Source organism: Coffea arabica, chromosome 11e (genome assembly GCF_036785885.1).
Source record: "Coffea arabica cultivar ET-39 chromosome 11e, Coffea Arabica ET-39 HiFi, whole genome shotgun sequence".
NCBI classification, from domain to species: Eukaryota; Viridiplantae; Streptophyta; class Magnoliopsida; order Gentianales; family Rubiaceae; genus Coffea; species Coffea arabica.
The window spans coordinates 47551478-47576410 of NC_092331.1; the positions used below are offsets into that span (position 1 = coordinate 47551478).

Sequence of the window (24933 nt, forward strand, 5' to 3'; positions counted from 1 at the left end):
ACTCCAATCTCTCCTTCTTTTTTTTCTCTTTGCAATGCATTTGGCTATTTAATGATGAAAGGTGGTCAAGAAATGAGGATTACATCTCCCTTTTACAGCTGTGAATGTTTCTCACATGTCTAGCAACGCATGTGAGTTGGTGGGGGTGAAATTGAGTTTTACGCGTACAGAGCAGCCTTTTCTGACCACAATCCGGCCAGGAATCCGGCCACAAATCCGGCCAAATTCAGGCCGGATTGCTACAGTAAATCTGGGCTGCTACAGTGATCCGAGCTGATACAGTACCTCGGATCCGTATGGATCCGAGCCCGGATCCACTAACCCAGAAACAACCGAAGGTTCGGATGAATAGTGGATCCGAGTGTGGATCACTTGCTCTGTTTTTGGCCCAACTTCAACCAATCTTTTCTTGATGTTAGAGGCTGAACCAGCTCATGTCTAAAACACGGAAGTTGTAGCCTTTTGAGTTATCTTTCTAATGCATCAAGAATCACCTCATTTGGATCTGTGTAGGCTGAGATATGACTGAAATACCCTTGCCTGCTCCATGCCTTGTTCCAGTTTCGACCAATAGCAATTGACTCTGTACTTCGGCCTTTTGACCTGGAAAACCTTCAAACTGGATTCAGATGTCTTCACCAAAGTTGTAGATCTATCTCTTATCTTCAAATGGGTTCAAGAATCATCCCAATCCGATCATTGTAGCTCAAGTTATAGCCGAAATACGAAAATGTGTCAAAACTGTCAAAATACACAAAATCCAAGTAAAAAGTGATAAAAAGCTCATTTAATTGAACAAAAGCATTTTATACCAATTATAGCCAAAATGAATCATTTTCTTCCAATAATATAACAAAAGTGACTAAAAATAATATAAAATATTAGACAATTATTACGTAAATTAGTCACTTATCAAACTCCCCCACACTTAAATCATTGCTTGTCCTCAAGCAATTCACACATAATCAAATGCAATGATTCAAGAGGTGAAACAATATATGCACTTTGTCCAATTTAATTCCTCAAGACTTGGAAAATAATCATTATACAATTATTCAATTTACACTAAATACTCATAATATCAAGTAAAGGAAAGATAATTATACCCTAAATTCAACAAGTTAAACTTAATCTCTTACCCTAACTTAATTTTACAAATAAGCAAATCACATAGTCAATTTATAGTCTTCCTCCTCCTATAATCATCTTTTTCTCAAAATTCTATAACTAAGAGGGATTTATTCATACAAATTTTACTTAAATAGTGAGAATGCCTTTTTACGCGAAAATCGACACTTTTAGGTGAAGATCCCCGGTTACTCAACATTTCACTTATTCAAGTTGCTATGCATACTCTTAATTCAAGTACCTTTTTACGCGAATGTCGACATTTGTAGATGCCAACCCCCGGTTACTTGGTACAAGAATCATTGGAGTAGAAAAATTTTTTTACTTTCTTTTTTTTCTCTTTTTTTTTCTTTTTTTTTTCTTATTATTATTTTTTTAGAAATAAAGGACAATAAATAGATATTCCCTCTTAGAAAATATATAAGACTAATCAAAGGAGGAGTATAACCTTTTATCGACTATATCAATCACTTACTTGAAAAATTAAGTAAAGAGAAGAAATCTCATTAAACATGTAAAATTATAGGCATAATTTTCCTTACTTTACCAAATATACTTTCTAAAATGTAAAAATCCTAATTGCATAATAACCATTTCCAAGTTAAATGAGGACTAAACTTTCCAAAATACACATAAAGTTTCAACAATTGGAAGAATTTAAACATTTAAAGTTGGAATACTTTGGCCCTTTTTGAAATAAAAATGAAAAAATTGAAGAACTTTTGGGCCATAGTGAAATATTGGACAAGATGTTAGAAAAATTTTGACGGAGTTTCCCCATATAAATGGAAGAAAACTCCCTGCCAACAAACCCAATTTCAATCAAATTATCCACATGGCAAATAATTCAAACACAATTCCAACATTTCTAAGCATTTAAATCCACAAAATATCATCACCTAGCAAGTAAATGCAAGTTCAATACTTTCCTCCCCCACACTTAAACTTCACATTGTCCTCAATGTGAGAAAAGGAAAATAAATAAGGAGTAAAAGAAAATACTGCTCAATTGAACTTGCGCAATCCGAATCCATGTCCAAGTGATGAATTTCCAACCGTATTTGAGAAAGAATGGAGAGTTCACTTATTGCACCCTGAAAAAGACAAAATCAAAACAAATAAATTTCTTAAAAATAAAAGGTTGCAATCAACAAAATCATGCAATTCAAGGAAAAAGGAAAAATGATCAAGCATGTGGAACCATACAATGTTCAAGGGATAAAAACATGAAATGAGCTAATCTTTGCTAATCAAATATATGCATTAGTATCCAAAGCAAAGGGAAGCTAATTTCACACAAAAAATCCACAATCATGAACAAAATAAGTTCCATTTATACATTTTGTCATCAATGATCAAATCCCCTCAAGTACAAAAGTAATTTCAAAATGGAGGCAAACACACCAAACCAAAATATAAATGACCTTCGTGAAAATTCATGAAATACTAAAAACTATTGAACCACAAAAATTGTAAGTGCATTTATGAATTTCATCAATTAAGGTCATCTTCAATTCACCTCTTCTTTTAGAATTATCTAAGAATTCACAAAATCATTCAATCAAGCACCTTTTCATTCATTAGATAATCTAAATTACTCACATAAATATAAAAAAAAAACTCCCACTAAGCTAATTAAAATGCTACATTGGCCACTTAATATGCAACTTGGTCACCAAGCCAAATTAAGCATAAAATTAGCAAAAATTCACCAAATAATCACAAACTCATGAGTTAAATATCACCAATAATCATCAATAAGCTTAATAAGCATAATGTAAAGCACCAAACTTCACAAAATGAAAAAAAATTTGAAATTGCCCAAAAATAGAAAAAAAAAATTTGGCAAAATTCAATTGACAACATTTGGTGAAAATTTGTTACCTCAAACTTGTTGGTTGATGATTATGGATGCCAATGGTGAAGAAACCCCCAAAAATTTCACTCCAATTCGGCCTCAAATGAAGAGTTCAAAAATTTGAAACCCTTGTTCTTCTCAAGCTCAAATCCGAATTTAGACTTGTTTTTGAAGAATTTTTAGCTATGAAATCATCTCTCAAGTGAAAAGGGAGTGTTTTGGTATAGTTGGTTTGAAGATTGGATGGTGAAAAGAGTGAGTTTAGTGAGTAGTGTGTGTTTTAGGTGTTAGTGTGTGAGTTGGGTTGAAGAAGAAGGGAGAAAAATTGTGAGGAATCCGTGAAACGGATTCATCTTACGCTGGTTACTGTTCACAATCCGGCCAGAAATTGGAGGGATTCGTGGAGGGATTGTTGGAGGGATTCTGGGCAGAATTTTTTTTTTTTTTTTTTTTTACTGTTGCATATCCGGCCACTTTCTGGCCGGATTTCCGGCCGGATTTGCTACAGTGGTTTTTTTTTTTTTTTTTTTTTTTACAATCCGGATTTTCGGCCGGATTCTGTCCATAATGCTCGAAAAAATTTTCTTTTCTCCCCTGCCTATCCGGCCTTCAATCCGGCCAACATTTGGCCGGATTTATGGCCGGATTTGCTGCAGAAAAAGCTGTTTTCTGCAGTTTTTCCTCCAAATTTGCTTGGCCAACCTTCCATATTCAACCTACTTCATGTTCTTTGAATAAAATTCAAATTTAACATGATCATGCATGAATATAACTTAAACATGAAACACTTTAAATGCATGAAATGCAGCAATTGAACATGAAAACTCCCTTTTTGCCTTAATATAAACACCTTTGCAATTGAGATCATTTGCATGAACTCTTGCCATTGCCACCTACAAAACACACAAAAACATTAATCGAAGAACTAAAACTTACTAAAAACAAGCCAACATGAAGAAAAGTGGAGTTGAAAAGTGATCCAAGCCTTCGTTTTTAAAAGGATCCGAGGTCGTTTTTGAAAGGATCCGAGGTCGGATCAGTGTGAGTGAACTCGGATCAAGAAGTTCGAATTTTTTTCTGATTGCAGAAGTGGATCCGAGGCCTCGGATCCATATGGATCCGAGCTTATTGCAGAATTTTTGCAATTTTCAGTTTGACCCCAATTATTCAAAATACACCCTAGATCATTTCTATGTCAAAATAAACCATTCACGCACATGTAAAATGATCTAAACATGCATTCTAAACCTCTTTAATGCATCAAAACCACAATTACTGAATTTGAGGTATTGAGATCTTTGATCAAACTTCGCCTTTTTCACCTCATTTGGTCACTTTTCCAAAACCTACAAATGAAAAACAACAAAATTACTCAAACTTATGCTTTAAACATAAAATCACTCCAAAGTAACACTAACTGAAACAAGCATTGGGTTGCCTCCCAATAAGCGCTTCTTTAAAGTCAATAGCTTGACTATTTCACCTCATTTTTTCAAGGAGGCTTTGTTAGCGAATAATCCACCATTTTTGGTCGTGGTGGATCATTAAATGGTGACTTTATAGCAAAAGCCACATGATCTGATGATGTGAGAAATGGAAGTGACTTACCTATCCCAAGTGGTTCATAGATATTACCTTGAATATGCACCACTTGAGAACTTACCAAAGGAAATGTCATGAGAGTATCTTGGGCAGGAATACCTTTAAAACCTATACTTTCAATGCACTCCTCAAGAGGGGTGAAAATTGAGCCATTAAAACTCACCTCTTGAGGTTCAAAGTTAGTTCCAAAGATATTATCATGTGAAATGGATATTTGCTCATTAAAACACTCTTGAGATTCATCATTTTCATCAAAATGCAATCCATTTTCACATACAACATTCCCATCATTTATGCTAGGATCATTTTGCACATTATTAGAGGAAATAACTTCACACAATGCATTCAATTGCTCATGTATTCTACCAAAGTGAGAAGCTAATTCATCTATTCTTTCCTCAATCCTATCAAAACGGTCGGAAGTTGCATTTGCTAGCTTTTCTATTGCTGAATCAAATTGATTAGAAAAATTTTCTACAGCTAGCTCCCAAGATGTATTAGAATCATTAGCTAATGGTTCACTTTCTAACTCCCAAGGTAGAGGTGCATTAGCTAACTTCTCTATTGCCAACTCCCAAGATGGTTTTGATTCATATTGGACACTTTCAGGTTGGTAATCATAAAAATATGAATTATCACTATAATTACATTGATTATTCCAACCATAAGCAGGAGAATTGCTCCAATTAGCACTATATTGATCAAAACAAGGATTGTAATGCTCTAATTCATCATAATAATCCACATTTTGTGCTTGCATACATGTATTAGTAGCATGATAACCTCCACACAAGTCACAAATCACATGATAAGAATTAAAAGCATTAACATTCCTTCTCTGCTCAATTTCATGCATCATGGTGTCCATTTGAACTTGTAACTTAATTACATCAAATTTTGCCTTTAAGCACCTTAAACCATCTTCAAAATACATACATTCAGTAAATTCTTGGTTACCTCTATTGAAGGAGCTTTGCACTTGATAACCATCCATTGCCAATCTTCCACTTCTCAAGCATTGTCCTCCAAATTGACCTACTCTTCTCATCACCTAAAATTGCTTTTAAACAACCTCAAAAGCAAAATTAGTAAGAAAAATAGGTAATAAAACACATACACATTTAAAACACTAAAATAACAGAAAATAACATTCACACTATAACTAATAAAATGTCTAAACTAATAAAGTTGCTCTTTACACCGATATTGCCAAATCTTCCCCGGCAACGGCGCCAAAAACTTGACGTGCGCGGAGTATACATATACAATTAAGCTCATCCTAATCAAGTTTTACATTTATAAACTCCTAAATACCCCACACGCGATTTATCGCAAGTATACGAATCGTGAGCGAGTATAGGGTATTAAGGGTCGATCCCACAAGGAAGATTGCAATTACCGGTACTACTAAAGCTTCTCTATTATTTAGACTATCAATGAATTATAACAAATTAAAACCTACTGAAATTATACAAGAAAATAACAAATGAAAGCTCCTTAGGTTGTGGTATCCCTAACTACTCATGCAAGTGCTATATTTGGATCATTAATTACTACATCTAGGCTAGTTATGGTGTAATTTCCTTATGCACTTGAATCCTACTTTCGTAGTGAATCAATTATACTTATAACTAATCCATACCTATTCTCATGGTTATGAAATTAGCTACAAGTTCATTTCTTCAATGAAATTACATGAAATGAATCACTAAAAACCACATAGATGCACCTCTACTTTCGTGAGTGTACTTCCTATGTTTAGCACTTCTTGAACTAGTGTTAAATCTCAATTTTCATTGCAGAAACAACGCCTTAGATAATCACAATTAATGGTACCAGATTAATCATGATTTAAAGAGTCAAAGTGCTAAATAACTTGCTCAAATCATAGCAATCAAATAACCAAAGAATAAACACTCACAATCATAGAAAGTTCAACCAAACCCAAGGCTTAACTTTAAACACACATATTGAACACAAAATCCAGAACTTGTATATTAACTAAATTTGGAATCAAATACAAAAGATAAAGATTTGGAAGGAATACAACTCTTGTCACATGAGCTTTCTTCCTTGCCTTCTTCATCCTCCATTTGCATCCTAATCTAGATAATAAACAAGAATGGAAAAGCTACACTACTCTATACTAAGCTGAACTAACACTAGGGAGATTAAAGAGCTACATTTCTGCAACTTCAAGCTTCTCCCGTATCTCTCTCTCTATTTTTCCTGCTATGAACTCCAATCTCTCCTTCTTTTTTTTCTCTTTGCAATGCATTTGGCTATTTAATGATGAAAGGTGGTCAAGAAATGAGGATTACATCTCCCTTTTACAGCTGTGAATGTTTCTCACATGTCTAGCAACGCATGTGAGTTGGTGGGGGTGAAATTGAGTTTTACGCGTACAGAGCAGCCTTTTCTGACCACAATCCGGCCAGGAATCCGGCCACAAATCCGGCCAAATTCAGGCCGGATTGCTACAGTAAATCTGGGCTGCTACAGTGATCCGAGCTGATACAGTACCTCGGATCCGTATGGATCCGAGCCCGGATCCACTAACCCAGAAACAACCGAAGGTTCGGATGAATAGTGGATCCGAGTGTGGATCACTTGCTCTGTTTTTGGCCCAACTTCAACCAATCTTTTCTTGATGTTAGAGGCTGAACCAGCTCATGTCTAAAACACGGAAGTTGTAGCCTTTTGAGTTATCTTTCTAATGCATCAAGAATCACCTCATTTGGATCTGTGTAGGCTGAGATATGACTGAAATACCCTTGCCTGCTCCATGCCTTGTTCCAGTTTCGACCAATAGCAATTGACTCTGTACTTCGGCCTTTTGACCTGGAAAACCTTCAAACTGGATTCAGATGTCTTCACCAAAGTTGTAGATCTATCTCTTATCTTCAAATGGGTTCAAGAATCATCCCAATCCGATCATTGTAGCTCAAGTTATAGCCGAAATACGAAAATGTGTCAAAACTGTCAAAATACACAAAATCCAAGTAAAAAGTGATAAAAAGCTCATTTAATTGAACAAAAGCATTTTATACCAATTATAGCCAAAATGAATCATTTTCTTCCAATAATATAACAAAAGTGACTAAAAATAATATAAAATATTAGACAATTATTACGTAAATTAGTCACTTATCAAACTCCCCCACACTTAAATCATTGCTTGTCCTCAAGCAATTCACACATAATCAAATGCAATGATTCAAGAGGTGAAACAATATATGCACTTTGTCCAATTTAATTCCTCAAGACTTGGAAAATAATCATTATACAATTATTCAATTTACACTAAATACTCATAATATCAAGTAAAGGAAAGATAATTATACCCTAAATTCAACAAGTTAAACTTAATCTCTTACCCTAACTTAATTTTACAAATAAGCAAATCACATAGTCAATTTATAGTCTTCCTCCTCCTATAATCATCTTTTTCTCAAAATTCTATAACTAAGAGGGATTTATTCATACAAATTTTACTTAAATAGTGAGAATGCCTTTTTACGCGAAAATCGACACTTTTAGGTGAAGATCCCCGGTTACTCAACATTTCACTTATTCAAGTTGCTATGCATACTCTTAATTCAAGTACCTTTTTACGCGAATGTCGACATTTGTAGATGCCAACCCCCGGTTACTTGGTACAAGAATCATTGGAGTAGAAAAATTTTTTTACTTTCTTTTTTTTCTCTTTTTTTTTCTTTTTTTTTTCTTATTATTATTTTTTTAGAAATAAAGGACAATAAATAGATATTCCCTCTTAGAAAATATATAAGACTAATCAAAGGAGGAGTATAACCTTTTATCGACTATATCAATCACTTACTTGAAAAATTAAGTAAAGAGAAGAAATCTCATTAAACATGTAAAATTATAGGCATAATTTTCCTTACTTTACCAAATATACTTTCTAAAATGTAAAAATCCTAATTGCATAATAACCATTTCCAAGTTAAATGAGGACTAAACTTTCCAAAATACACATAAAGTTTCAACAATTGGAAGAATTTAAACATTTAAAGTTGGAATACTTTGGCCCTTTTTGAAATAAAAATGAAAAAATTGAAGAACTTTTGGGCCATAGTGAAATATTGGACAAGATGTTAGAAAAATTTTGACGGAGTTTCCCCATATAAATGGAAGAAAACTCCCTGCCAACAAACCCAATTTCAATCAAATTATCCACATGGCAAATAATTCAAACACAATTCCAACATTTCTAAGCATTTAAATCCACAAAATATCATCACCTAGCAAGTAAATGCAAGTTCAATACTTTCCTCCCCCACACTTAAACTTCACATTGTCCTCAATGTGAGAAAAGGAAAATAAATAAGGAGTAAAAGAAAATACTGCTCAATTGAACTTGCGCAATCCGAATCCATGTCCAAGTGATGAATTTCCAACCGTATTTGAGAAAGAATGGAGAGTTCACTTATTGCACCCTGAAAAAGACAAAATCAAAACAAATAAATTTCTTAAAAATAAAAGGTTGCAATCAACAAAATCATGCAATTCAAGGAAAAAGGAAAAATGATCAAGCATGTGGAACCATACAATGTTCAAGGGATAAAAACATGAAATGAGCTAATCTTTGCTAATCAAATATATGCATTAGTATCCAAAGCAAAGGGAAGCTAATTTCACACAAAAAATCCACAATCATGAACAAAATAAGTTCCATTTATACATTTTGTCATCAATGATCAAATCCCCTCAAGTACAAAAGTAATTTCAAAATGGAGGCAAACACACCAAACCAAAATATAAATGACCTTCGTGAAAATTCATGAAATACTAAAAACTATTGAACCACAAAAATTGTAAGTGCATTTATGAATTTCATCAATTAAGGTCATCTTCAATTCACCTCTTCTTTTAGAATTATCTAAGAATTCACAAAATCATTCAATCAAGCACCTTTTCATTCATTAGATAATCTAAATTACTCACATAAATATAAAAAAAAAACTCCCACTAAGCTAATTAAAATGCTACATTGGCCACTTAATATGCAACTTGGTCACCAAGCCAAATTAAGCATAAAATTAGCAAAAATTCACCAAATAATCACAAACTCATGAGTTAAATATCACCAATAATCATCAATAAGCTTAATAAGCATAATGTAAAGCACCAAACTTCACAAAATGAAAAAAAATTTGAAATTGCCCAAAAATAGAAAAAAAAATTTGGCAAAATTCAATTGACAACATTTGGTGAAAATTTGTTACCTCAAACTTGTTGGTTGATGATTATGGATGCCAATGGTGAAGAAACCCCCAAAAATTTCACTCCAATTCGGCCTCAAATGAAGAGTTCAAAAATTTGAAACCCTTGTTCTTCTCAAGCTCAAATCCGAATTTAGACTTGTTTTTGAAGAATTTTTAGCTATGAAATCATCTCTCAAGTGAAAAGGGAGTGTTTTGGTATAGTTGGTTTGAAGATTGGATGGTGAAAAGAGTGAGTTTAGTGAGTAGTGTGTGTTTTAGGTGTTAGTGTGTGAGTTGGGTTGAAGAAGAAGGGAGAAAAATTGTGAGGAATCCGTGAAACGGATTCATCTTACGCTGGTTACTGTTCACAATCCGGCCAGAAATTGGAGGGATTCGTGGAGGGATTGTTGGAGGGATTCTGGGCAGAATTTTTTTTTTTTTTTTTTTTTACTGTTGCATATCCGGCCACTTTCTGGCCGGATTTCCGGCCGGATTTGCTACAGTGGTTTTTTTTTTTTTTTTTTTTTTTACAATCCGGATTTTCGGCTGGATTCTGTCCATAATGCTCGAAAAAATTTTCTTTTCTCCCCTGCCTATCCGGCCTTCAATCCGGCCAACATTTGGCCGGATTTATGGCCGGATTTGCTGCAGAAAAAGCTGTTTTCTGCAGTTTTTCCTCCAAATTTGCTTGGCCAACCTTCCATATTCAACCTACTTCATGTTCTTTGAATAAAATTCAAATTTAACATGATCATGCATGAATATAACTTAAACATGAAACACTTTAAATGCATGAAATGCAGCAATTGAACATGAAAACTCCCTTTTTGCCTTAATATAAACACCTTTGCAATTGAGATCATTTGCATGAACTCTTGCCATTGCCACCTACAAAACACACAAAAACATTAATCGAAGAACTAAAACTTACTAAAAACAAGCCAACATGAAGAAAAGTGGAGTTGAAAAGTGATCCAAGCCTTCGTTTTTAAAAGGATCCGAGGTCGTTTTTGAAAGGATCCGAGGTCGGATCAGTGTGAGTGAACTCGGATCAAGAAGTTCGAATTTTTTTCTGATTGCAGAAGTGGATCCGAGGCCTCGGATCCATATGGATCCGAGCTTATTGCAGAATTTTTGCAATTTTCAGTTTGACCCCAATTATTCAAAATACACCCTAGATCATTTCTATGTCAAAATAAACCATTCACGCACATGTAAAATGATCTAAACATGCATTCTAAACCTCTTTAATGCATCAAAACCACAATTACTGAATTTGAGGTATTGAGATCTTTGATCAAACTTCGCCTTTTTCACCTCATTTGGTCACTTTTCCAAAACCTACAAATGAAAAACAACAAAATTACTCAAACTTATGCTTTAAACATAAAATCACTCCAAAGTAACACTAACTGAAACAAGCATTGGGTTGCCTCCCAATAAGCGCTTCTTTAAAGTCAATAGCTTGACTATTTCACCTCATTTTTTCAAGGAGGCTTTGTTAGCGAATAATCCACCATTTTTGGTCGTGGTGGATCATTAAATGGTGACTTTATAGCAAAAGCCACATGATCTGATGATGTGAGAAATGGAAGTGACTTACCTATCCCAAGTGGTTCATAGATATTACCTTGAATATGCACCACTTGAGAACTTACCAAAGGAAATGTCATGAGAGTATCTTGGGCAGGAATACCTTTAAAACCTATACTTTCAATGCACTCCTCAAGAGGGGTGAAAATTGAGCCATTAAAACTCACCTCTTGAGGTTCAAAGTTAGTTCCAAAGATATTATCATGTGAAATGGATATTTGCTCATTAAAACACTCTTGAGATTCATCATTTTCATCAAAATGCAATCCATTTTCACATACAACATTCCCATCATTTATGCTAGGATCATTTTGCACATTATTAGAGGAAATAACTTCACACAATGCATTCAATTGCTCATGTATTCTACCAAAGTGAGAAGCTAATTCATCTATTCTTTCCTCAATCCTATCAAAACGGTCGGAAGTTGCATTTGCTAGCTTTTCTATTGCTGAATCAAATTGATTAGAAAAATTTTCTACAGCTAGCTCCCAAGATGTATTAGAATCATTAGCTAATGGTTCACTTTCTAACTCCCAAGGTAGAGGTGCATTAGCTAACTTCTCTATTGCCAACTCCCAAGATGGTTTTGATTCATATTGGACACTTTCAGGTTGGTAATCATAAAAATATGAATTATCACTATAATTACATTGATTATTCCAACCATAAGCAGGAGAATTGCTCCAATTAGCACTATATTGATCAAAACAAGGATTGTAATGCTCTAATTCATCATAATAATCCACATTTTGTGCTTGCATACATGTATTAGTAGCATGATAACCTCCACACAAGTCACAAATCACATGATAAGAATTAAAAGCATTAACATTCCTTCTCTGCTCAATTTCATGCATCATGGTGTCCATTTGAACTTGTAACTTAATTACATCAAATTTTGCCTTTAAGCACCTTAAACCATCTTCAAAATACATACATTCAGTAAATTCTTGGTTACCTCTATTGAAGGAGCTTTGCACTTGATAACCATCCATTGCCAATCTTCCACTTCTCAAGCATTGTCCTCCAAATTGACCTACTCTTCTCATCACCTAAAATTGCTTTTAAACAACCTCAAAAGCAAAATTAGTAAGAAAAATAGGTAATAAAACACATACACATTTAAAACACTAAAATAACAGAAAATAACATTCACACTATAACTAATAAAATGTCTAAACTAATAAAGTTGCTCTTTACACCGATATTGCCAAATCTTCCCCGGCAACGGCGCCAAAAACTTGACGTGCGCGGAGTATACATATACAATTAAGCTCATCCTAATCAAGTTTTACATTTATAAACTCCTAAATACCCCACACGCGATTTATCGCAAGTATACGAATCGTGAGCGAGTATAGGGTATTAAGGGTCGATCCCACAAGGAAGATTGCAATTACCGGTACTACTAAAGCTTCTCTATTATTTAGACTATCAATGAATTATAACAAATTAAAACCTACTGAAATTATACAAGAAAATAACAAATGAAAGCTCCTTAGGTTGTGGTATCCCTAACTACTCATGCAAGTGCTATATTTGGATCATTAATTACTACATCTAGGCTAGTTATGGTGTAATTTCCTTATGCACTTGAATCCTACTTTCGTAGTGAATCAATTATACTTATAACTAATCCATACCTATTCTCATGGTTATGAAATTAGCTACAAGTTCATTTCTTCAATGAAATTACATGAAATGAATCACTAAAAACCACATAGATGCACCTCTACTTTCGTGAGTGTACTTCCTATGTTTAGCACTTCTTGAACTAGTGTTAAATCTCAATTTTCATTGCAGAAACAACGCCTTAGATAATCACAATTAATGGTACCAGATTAATCATGATTTAAAGAGTCAAAGTGCTAAATAACTTGCTCAAATCATAGCAATCAAATAACCAAAGAATAAACACTCACAATCATAGAAAGTTCAACCAAAACACAAAATCCAGAACTTGTATATTAACTAAATTTGGAATCAAATACAAAAGATAAAGATTTGGAAGGAATACAACTCTTGTCACATGAGCTTTCTTCCTTGCCTTCTTCATCCTCCATTTGCATCCTAATCTAGATAATAAACAAGAATGGAAAAGCTACACTACTCTATACTAAGCTGAACTAACACTAGGGAGATTAAAGAGCTACATTTCTGCAACTTCAAGCTTCTCCCGTATCTCTCTCTCTATTTTTCCTGCTATGAACTCCAATCTCTCCTTCTTTTTTTTCTCTTTGCAATGCATTTGGCTATTTAATGATGAAAGGTGGTCAAGAAATGAGGATTACATCTCCCTTTTACAGCTGTGAATGTTTCTCACATGTCTAGCAACGCATGTGAGTTGGTGGGGGTGAAATTGAGTTTTACGCGTACAGAGCAGCCTTTTCTGACAACAATCCGGCCAGGAATCCGGCCAAATTCAGGCCGGATTGCTACAGTAAATCTGGGCTGCTACAGTGATCCGAGCTGATACAGTACCTCGGATCCGTATGGATCCGAGCCCGGATCCACTAACCCAGAAACAACCGAAGGTTCGGATGAATAGTGGATCCGAGTGTGGATCACTTGCTCTGTTTTTGGCCCAACTTCAACCAATCTTTTCTTGATGTTAGAGGCTGAACCAGCTCATGTCTAAAACACGGAAGTTGTAGCCTTTTGAGTTATCTTTCTAATGCATCAAGAATCACCTCATTTGGATCTGTGTAGGCTGAGATATGACTGAAATACCCTTGCCTGCTCCATGCCTTGTTCCAGTTTCGACCAATAGCAATTGACTCTGTACTTCGGCCTTTTGACCTGGAAAACCTTCAAACTGGATTCAGATGTCTTCACCAAAGTTGTAGATCTATCTCTTATCTTCAAATGGGTTCAAGAATCATCCCAATCCGATCATTGTAGCTCAAGTTATAGCCGAAATACGAAAATGTGTCAAAACTGTCAAAATACACAAAATCCAAGTAAAAAGTGATAAAAAGCTCATTTAATTGAACAAAAGCATTTTATACCAATTATAGCCAAAATGAATCATTTTCTTCCAATAATATAACAAAAGTGACTAAAAATAATATAAAATATTAGACAATTATTACGTAAATTAGTCACTTATCAAACTCCCCCACACTTAAATCATTGCTTGTCCTCAAGCAATTCACACATAATCAAATGCAATGATTCAAGAGGTGAAACAATATATGCACTTTGTCCAATTTAATTCCTCAAGACTTGGAAAATAATCATTATACAATTATTCAATTTACACTAAATACTCATAATATCAAGTAAAGGAAAGATAATTATACCCTAAATTCAACAAGTTAAACTTAATCTCTTACCCTAACTTAATTTTACAAATAAGCAAATCACATAGTCAATTTATAGTCTTCCTCCTCCTATAATCATCTTTTTCTCAAAATTCTATAACTAAGAGGGATTTATTCATACAAATTTTACTTAAATAGTGAGAATGCCTTTTTACGCGAAAATCGACACTTTTAGGTGAAGATCCCCGGTTACTCAACATTTCACTTATTCAAGTTGCTATGCATACTCTTAATTCAAGTACCTTTTTACGCGAATGTCGACATTTGTAGATGCCAACCCCCGGTTACTTGGTACAAGAATCATTGGAGTAGAAAAATTTTTTTACTTTCTTTTTTTTCTCTTTTTTTTTCTTTTTTTTTTCTTATTATTATTTTTTTAGAAATAAAGGACAATAAATAGATATTCCCTCTTAGAAAATATATAAGACTAATCAAAGGATGAGTATAACCTTTTATCGACTATATCAATCACTTACTTGAAAAATTAAGTAAAGAGAAGAAATCTCATTAAACATGTAAAATTATAGGCATAATTTTCCTTACTTTACCAAATATACTTTCTAAAATGTAAAAATCCTAATTGCATAATAACCATTTCCAAGTTAAATGAGGACTAAACTTTCCAAAATACACATAAAGTTTCAACAATTGGAAGAATTTAAACATTTAAAGTTGGAATACTTTGGCCCTTTTTGAAATAAAAATGAAAAAATTGAAGAACTTTTGGGCCATAGTGAAATATTGGACAAGATGTTAGAAAAATTTTGACGGAGTTTCCCCATATAAATGGAAGAAAACTCCCTGCCAACAAACCCAATTTCAATCAAATTATCCACATGGCAAATAATTCAAACACAATTCCAACATTTCTAAGCATTTAAATCCACAAAATATCATCACCTAGCAAGTAAATGCAAGTTCAATACTTTCCTCCCCCACACTTAAACTTCACATTGTCCTCAATGTGAGAAAAGGAAAATAAATAAGGAGTAAAAGAAAATACTGCTCAATTGAACTTGCGCAATCCGAATCCATGTCCAAGTGATGAATTTCCAACCGTATTTGAGAAAGAATGGAGAGTTCACTTATTGCACCCTGAAAAAGACAAAATCAAAACAAATAAATTTCTTAAAAATAAAAGGTTGCAATCAACAAAATCATGCAATTCAAGGAAAAAGGAAAAATGATCAAGCATGTGGAACCATACAATGTTCAAGGGATAAAAACATGAAATGAGCTAATCTTTGCTAATCAAATATATGCATTAGTATCCAAAGCAAAGGGAAGCTAATTTCACACAAAAAATCCACAATCATGAACAAAATAAGTTCCATTTATACATTTTGTCATCAATGATCAAATCCCCTCAAGTACAAAAGTAATTTCAAAATGGAGGCAAACACACCAAACCAAAATATAAATGACCTTCGTGAAAATTCATGAAATACTAAAAACTATTGAACCACAAAAATTGTAAGTGCATTTATGAATTTCATCAATTAAGGTCATCTTCAATTCACCTCTTCTTTTAGAATTATCTAAGAATTCACAAAATCATTCAATCAAGCACCTTTTCATTCATTAGATAATCTAAATTACTCACATAAATATAAAAAAAAAACTCCCACTAAGCTAATTAAAATGCTACATTGGCCACTTAATATGCAACTTGGTCACCAAGCCAAATTAAGCATAAAATTAGCAAAAATTCACCAAATAATCACAAACTCATGAGTTAAATATCACCAATAATCATCAATAAGCTTAATAAGCATAATGTAAAGCACCAAACTTCACAAAATGAAAAAAAATTTGAAATTGCCCAAAAATAGAAAAAAAAATTTGGCAAAATTCAATTGACAACATTTGGTGAAAATTTGTTACCTCAAACTTGTTGGTTGATGATTATGGATGCCAATGGTGAAGAAACCCCCAAAAATTTCACTCCAATTCGGCCTCAAATGAAGAGTTCAAAAATTTGAAACCCTTGTTCTTCTCAAGCTCAAATCCGAATTTAGACTTGTTTTTGAAGAATTTTTAGCTATGAAATCATCTCTCAAGTGAAAAGGGAGTGTTTTGGTATAGTTGGTTTGAAGATTGGATGGTGAAAAGAGTGAGTTTAGTGAGTAGTGTGTGTTTTAGGTGTTAGTGTGTGAGTTGGGTTGAAGAAGAAGGGAGAAAAATTGTGAGGAATCCGTGAAACGGATTCATCTTACGCTGGTTACTGTTCACAATCCGGCCAGAAATTGGAGGGATTCGTGGAGGGATTGTTGGAGGGATTCTGGGCAGAATTTTTTTTTTTTTTTTTTTTTTACTGTTGCATATCCGGCCACTTTCTGGCCGGATTTCCGGCCGGATTTGCTACAGTGGTTTTTTTTTTTTTTTTTTTTTTTACAATCCGGATTTTCGGCTGGATTCTGTCCATAATGCTCGAAAAAATTTTCTTTTCTCCCCTGCCTATCCGGCCTTCAATCCGGCCAACATTTGGCCGGATTTATGGCCGGATTTGCTGCAGAAAAAGCTGTTTTCTGCAGTTTTTCCTCCAAATTTGCTTGGCCAACCTTCCATATTCAACCTACTTCATGTTCTTTGAATAAAATTCAAATTTAACATGATCATGCATGAATATAACTTAAACATGAAACACTTTAAATGCATGAAATGCAGCAATTGAACATGAAAACTCCCTTTTTGCCTTAATATAAACACCTTTGCAATTGAGATCATTTGCATGAACTCTTGCCATTGCCACCTACAAAACACACAAAAACATTAATCGAAGAACTAAAACTTACTAAAAACAAGCCAACATGAAGAAAAGTGGAGTTGAAAAGTGATCCAAGCCTTCGTTTTTAAAAGGATCCGAGGTCGTTTTTGAAAGGATCCGAGGTCGGATCAGTGTGAGTGAACTCGGATCAAGAAGTTCGAATTTTTTTCTGATTGCAGAAGTGGATCCGAGGCCTCGGATCCATATGGATCCGAGCTTATTGCAGAATTTTTAACGTACATTTTGTATGAATTTGGCATGAATTTTTGGTATGTTTTGAGAAGATTAAAGCCATATTTAAACTCTTTTGGTGATAATTGCTTAAATATTGTTTAAGAGTTAAGAAATTGATAAATGAGTGATTAATGCGTAATTTTGTGAAATTGTGAAGGTAATTGATGTATGAAATTCATGCACAAGTTGAAAGAAATGTCAGGGTCATCCAGAGGACAAAGTACACAAGAAAGTGGGAGCAAAAATGTAGAAAAAGGGAAGAAGTGAAAAACTGGAAAAATGTTCAACACGGATCCGAGCTCGGATCCGTGTGTACAAGAGGGATCCGACCCCTCGTCTGTACTTCTGGCGGAGTATATCCGAGGTCAGGACGATCCGACCTCGGATCCATCATGGGAAGGCCTCGGATCCTATAATCCGAGCTCGGATCCATTATCACTCCTCGGATCAGAGGCTCGGATCTGTCTCTCTCCTCAGCAAGTGGCACAGCCGTTTTTCTTTACCTTTCTCACAACTTTTACAGCTATTTTGAGGGACAGAAATCGGTGGCACATGCTTCTGCAATAAAAGAGAAGACCAAATGAGTGTGGACAAAAGGAACATCATATCTTTGACTTCTTTTTACAAAATCTAAGTGGAGGAAATTATGAAGTGAGAGGAATGGAATTTCTACCACCTTTTATGCAGAAACACAAGGGAGAAGCAAGGAACCATACGTAGCTAGTTTTCCTTCTTGCAACAAGTTTTCTCTCTAGTTAGGAGTACTTGGAGAAGCATTTTTTGGAGAGTTTTCACTTGTAATCATATTGTGCAAGAACATAGCAGGAATTGGAGAGCTTCACCTTCAATTGGCTAAGCTTTCTTTTATCTTTCTTATACTTGTACTTTATGATGTTTTGTATTAATAAACTTGTGAATTTGATTGTTAAATCATTCATGAGTAGCTAAACTCCTTCATCTAGGGAGTAGATGAAACTTATGGCTAAATAATACTAATTGAATGTGATTTACACTTGTTATATCTTGAGTTAACTTGTCTACTTGTGTAGCTGTGATTTCTTGTTATTGTTTGATCACCAATAACTTGTTTACAGTTGTTATTGTTCAATGAGAATTGGTAATAACAATGGAAACACATGAGTAGAGCTTGAGTTGTATGTTCATGAAAATAGAAATACACTTAAGTGGATTACTTAGTATTTCATGAACTAAAACAGAGTTGTAGTAGTATTTCACCATGGAAATAGGGAAATCTATATTGCTCTAAGCCATTTCATCATGGAAATGAGACTTGGTAATCTTGGAAATAAATCTCTGGTTAAGCAAGAATAATAGCAATAAGTAAATCCATTTATTTGTGTAGTTTATGCCATAAGTGGAATCTACATCCCTAGAATCTTCATTAAGTGAAATTTCTCTATTTGCATTCAGCATTTGTTAAACTAGATTTGTACATCAGATTTGTAGATTACAGCATTAGATTTTCTCTGCTCAAAATTAATGGTAAGTCTAAATAATAGAGAGAACAGGGGCTTAGTAATTGTTTAAATTGCTCCTCGTGGGATCGACCCGATACACATCTTGTACTAAAATTTCGACCTGTATACTTGCAGTCCAACGGGTGTAAAATCGGAATTAAACTTGCATTGATACAATAAGAACCCGTCAAGTTTTTGGCGCCGTTGCCGGGGAGCGGCAATATTAGGGCCTAGTCATCTCTATTAATTTAGACATTTTCATTTGTTTTTATCCAAGTTGTTGAATTAAAACTACAAAAATTTCTCTTATTTTTATTTGTAGTGCATGCACCGATCAAATAGAGAAGTTGCACATTTTGATCCTGAAATTGAAAGAACATTGCGGAGACAAAGGAGGAATACACTGCATCAAGAGGAACAAGAGGTTTGGCAGCCAATAGAAGATATCTTGATAGAATTACCATTTGAAGAAGAAATGGCGGAAAATGACCTAAATAGGCGAGTTCTGCGAGATTTTACTATACCGGGAACACAAGGTTCACAAACGAGCATAGCAAGGCCTGCGGTAAATGCTAACAACTTTGAGATTAAACCTTCACTTATCCAAATGGTTCAACAATCTCAATTTGGAGGTAATGCAGTAGAAGATCCTAATACACACTTAGCTACATTCTTGGAAATTTGTGATACAATTAAAATGAATGGAGTTAGTGATGATGCTATAAGGCTAAGATTGTTCCCATTTTCATTGAGAGATAAGGCCAAACTTTGGCTACACTCTCATGCTCCCAATACTTTCACTGGATGGGATGAATTATCAAGAGCATTCTTAAATAAGTACTTTCCACCAGGTAAGACTGCTAAGCTTAGAATGGATATCACTAGTTTTAGCCAATTAGAAGGTGAATCATTATATGAGGCATGGGAAAGGTTTAGAGATCTGCTTCGGAAATGTCCACATCATGGACTGCCGGAGTGGTTAATCATACAAACCTTCTATAATGGTTTAGTTTTTTCTACTAAAACTATGATCGATGCAGCTGCAGGTGGAGCTTTAATGGGTAAAACACCCCAAGAAGCTCATAATTTGATAGAAGAAATGGCAGCAAATAACTACCAATGGGCCAATGAGAGAGGTAATGCAAGACGTCACGCAGGTATGATAGAAATGGACACTCTTAATATGCTGAGTGCTCAAATGAATAATGTGATGAAATTGCTAAGTAGACAAGGTCCAAGCTCATCTAATGCACATGTAGCATGCTGTTCTGTATGTGGAGGTGAACATGATACTAATGAGTGTGTTGATTCTGAACAGGTACAATTCGTCAATAATTACAATCGTAATGCTCAAAATAACCCCTACTCGAATACTTACAATCCGGGGTGGAGAAATCATCCAAACTTTGGATGGAAGGATCAAGGAAATCAACCAAGGCCAACCAATCCACCGGGATTTCAATCAAGGCAACAACAAGCTGAAACTAAATCTGGTTGGGAGATGGCAGTGGAAAAGCTTGCAAAAGTTACCTCGGACAGATTTGAGCGAGTAGAAGGAAGGTTGGACCAACTCACTACAATGTACAGGAATGTAGAGGTCCAAATTGGTCAAATTGCTAGTTCTTTGAATAATCGAAATCAAGGAGAATTACCTAGCAAAACAGAGGTCAATCCTAAGGAGCATGTGAAAGCCATTACTCTTCGTAGTGGTAGACAATTAGAAGATCCTCCAGTGAAGGAAGTTGAGAAGGATGAGAATGAAAAACAAGAAGAAAAGCAGTGGAACCAAGAGGCGATTGTGGAGGAAAATAGTCGGGAGAATCCAAGAGAAAAGCAACCATCATCTTCCACTACCATTCCAATACCCCCTGCGGTTCCATTCCCACAAAGATTAAAGCAAAATAAGTTTGATAAAGATTTTGAAAAATTTGTTAAACTTTTCAAACAATTGCACATTAACATTCCTTTTGCCGATGCTATTTTGCAGATTCCGTCTTATGCGAAATTTCTCAAGGAAATCATGACTAGAAAAAGAAAGTTGGAAGACTGCGAAACAATAGCATTAACGGAGGAATGTAGTGCAATTATTCAAAATAAGCTACCACCGAAGTTGAAGGATCCAGGGAGTTTTTCTATACCTTGCACCATAGGTAACGTTGATTTTTCTAAAGCATTGTGTGATCTTGGTGCTAGTGTATCATTAATACCTTTAACGGTGGCTAGACAATTGGGTTTGCATGAGCTTAAACGCACAAATATTACTTTGCAACTAGCGGATCGGTCTATTAGATATCCAGTGGGAGTGTTGGAGAATGTATTGATAAAAGTTCAAAAATTTATCATTCCAGTGGATTTTGTGGTATTAGATATGGAAGAAGATATATCTATGCCAATTATTCTAGGTAGACCATTTCTAGCTACTGCAGGTACTATTATTGATGTAAAAAATGGCAAGCTTAAGTTTCAAGTAGGTGAAGAAGAAGTAGAATTTAATTTGAATGAAATGGAAAAATACCCTTCTTTTACCGATCATGCTTATTCTATTGGCACAATTGATAAACTAACCCAAGAGATGAGTCAAGTCAACCTTGACTTAGATCCTCTTGAGCATTGTTTAATGAGTTTAGGTAAGCAAGAAGATGTTTGTGAAGAAATTGAAGAATTGGCCAAGTACTTGGATTTTCAAGCACCTTATAAAAGGGGTAATTTGTATGAAAGTCTTGGCCAAGGAAAAGGGTTTTCACAACCTTCAGAAATTGAACCTCCAAGGTTAGAGCTCAAGCCACTTCCGACTCATCTAAGGTATGAATTTCTTGGAGAAAATAAAACTTTACCTGTAATTGTTAGTGCTGACCTTGATGATGAACAGTGTGCAAAGTTGCTAAGAGTTCTAAGAAGGTGTAAGAAGGCAATTGGATGGACAATTTCAGACATTAAAGGTATAAGTCCTTCTATATGCATGCATCGAATTTTATTGGAGGACAATTGCAAACCAGTGGTGGAAACACAAAGAAAACTCAATCCAAACATGAAAGAGGTGGTAAGAAATGAAATTCTTAAATGGCTTGACGCAGGTATAGTTTTTCCTATCTCCGATAGTGTTTGGATTAGTCCAATTCATGTGGTACCAAAGAAGGGTGGAATGACTACAATCGTGGGTAAAAATGATGAATTAATTCCATCTAGACTTGTGGTAGGGTGGAGAGTGTGTATTGATTATCGTAAGTTAAATACGGTAACAAGAAAAGATCATTTTCCCCTACCATTTCTTGATCAATTATTGGAGCGAATAGCTGGATATGAATTTTACTGTTTTCTTGATGGTTTTTCAGGATATAATCAAATAGCTATAGCTCCAGAGGATCAAGAAAAGACCACATTTACATGTCCTTATGGCACTTTTGCCTTTAGAAGAATGCCATTTGGTTTATGCAATGCTCCTGCAACTTTTCAACGATGCATGATGGCTATTTTTTCTGATTATATTGAGAAAATTATGGAGATATTTATGGATGATTTTTCTGTGTATGGTTCATCTTTTGATCAGTGTCTTCATAATTTGGAATTAATTTTGCAGAGATGCGAGGAAACAAATCTTGTACTGAATTGGGAGAAATGTCATTTTATGGTAAAAGAAGGAATTGTCTTAGGACACAAGATTTCCTCCAAGGGAATTGAGGTGGATCAAGCCAAAATAGAAGTCATCGAAAAATTGCCACCCCCAAGCAATGTCAAGGGGATAAGGAGTTTTTTAGGACATGCTGGCTTTTATAGACGTTTTATTAAAGATTTTTCTAAAATAGTAAAGCCATTATGTGATTTATTATGTAAAGATTCTCCTTTTCAATTTGATGACAATTGTTTGGTTGCATTTGAAAGGTTGAAGAAGGAATTGATTTCTGCCCCAATTATAACTTCACCAGATTGGTCAATACCATTTGAATTGATGTGTGATGCAAGTGATTATGCAGTTGGAGCAGTTTTGGGACAAAAGAAAGAAGGACGATTGCACGTCATTTACTATGCTAGCAAGTTGCTAAATGAGGCTCAACTCAATTATGCAACGACAGAAAAAGAGCTATTGGCAGTGATATTTGCTTTGGACAAATTTAGATCCTATTTAGTAGGATCTAAAGTCATTATATATACGGACCATTCAGCTCTTAAATATTTGCTGCATAAGAAGGATGCAAAACCTAGACTAATTCGGTGGATTCTTTTATTGCAGGAATTTGATGTGGAGATAAAAGACAAAAAGGGATCGGAGAATCTAGTTGCAGATCATTTATCACGTTTGGAATATATCCCAATCAAAGATCAGGTTCCAATTCAAGAGAATTTTCCGGATGAGTTTGTCCTAGCACTTAGAAATTCTCCATGGTATGCAGATTTTGCTAACTACTTGGTCAGTGGAGAGATTCAAAAGGGATTTAATTATCATCAAAAGAAGAAATTCTTACATGACGTAAAAAGTTACTTTTGGGAGGAACCATTGCTATACAGACATTGTGCCGATGGTATGATACGTAGATGTATTCCTGAAGATGAGGTACATAATGTTTTATATCATTGTCATAACCTTGAAACAGGTGGTCATTTCAGTACTTCAAAGACTGTGGCAAAGGTATGGCAATCAGGATTTTATTGGCCAACTATGTACCAAGATGCTAGGGAATATGTTAAAAATTGTGATGCATGCCAAAGAACTGGAAATATATCTCGAAAGAATGAAATGCCCCTGACTACGTTCTTGGAAGTTGAGTTATTTGATGTATGGGGTATTGATTTTATGGGACCATTTCCTAGTTCTTTTAATAATAAGTACATCTTAGTAGCAGTGGATTATGTTTCTAAATGGGTTGAAGCAATCGCTTCACCTACTAATGACTCTAAAATTGTACTTAGATTCCTTAAAAAGAATATTTTCAGTAGATTTGGTATACCCAAGGCCATAGTAAGTGATGAAGGGAAACATTTTTGTAACAGACAATTGGATTCCTTATTGTTTAAATATGGTTGTAGGCACAAGACATCACTTCCATATCATCCTCAAGCCAATGGACAAGCAGAGCTAGCTAATAGAGAGATAAAGCTCATTTTGGAGAAAACTGTGAATAAATCACGCAAGAATTGGGCTACAAAGCTAGATGATACACTATGGGCTTACCGAACGGCATTTAAGACACCCCTAGGGATGTCACCGTATCGTTTAGTCTATGGGAAAGCTTGTCACCTACCTGTGGAGATTGAGCACAAAGCTTATTGGGCAATTAAATCTATTAACATGGATTGTAATTTTGCAGGAGAAAAGCGATTACTTGAGCTAAGTGAATTGGAGGAACACCGACTACATGCATATGAAAATGCCAAAATTTATAAAGAAAAGATCAAATATTGGCATGACAAGCATATTATTCCTAAAAAATTTCTGGTAGGGCAAAAGGTACTCTTGTTCAATTCACGCCTGAGGTTATTTCCAGGAAAATTGAAGTCAAGGTGGTCGGGACCATTTGAAGTAACTCAAGTATTTCCTTATGGAGCAGTGGAAATAAAAGGAGAAAATGGTTCTCCATTTAAAGTAAATGGGCAAAGATTGAAGCCCTATTTGGCCGGAGAAAAGGTTCCTAAAGGAGTAAATTACTCCTTAGGAAATGCAATGGAGAATTAAAGAAGTTATAGGAAAGTCGAGCCAACGACTATAAACAAAAGCGCTTGTTGG

At 34.7% G+C, this 24933-nt stretch overlaps 1 protein-coding gene and 1 non-coding gene across 2 annotated transcripts; one reads left to right on the forward strand and one right to left on the reverse strand.

Moving 5' to 3' along the window:
• Positions 1-19539: 19539 nt before the first annotated feature.
• LOC113696853 (uncharacterized) lies at positions 19540-24882 on the forward strand. Its single transcript, XM_072072089.1, has 5 exons — positions 19540-19779; positions 20533-21087; positions 21202-23016; positions 23804-23838; positions 24237-24882. The coding sequence occupies exons 1-5, from the start codon at positions 19540-19542 to the stop codon at positions 24880-24882; spliced, it is 3291 nt and encodes a 1096-aa protein (XP_071928190.1).
• On the reverse strand, positions 20077-20183 carry LOC140026284 (small nucleolar RNA R71). The gene has a single exon (XR_011830230.1). It is a non-coding gene; the product is annotated as a small nucleolar RNA R71 (small nucleolar RNA).
• Positions 24883-24933: the final 51 nt, after the last annotated feature.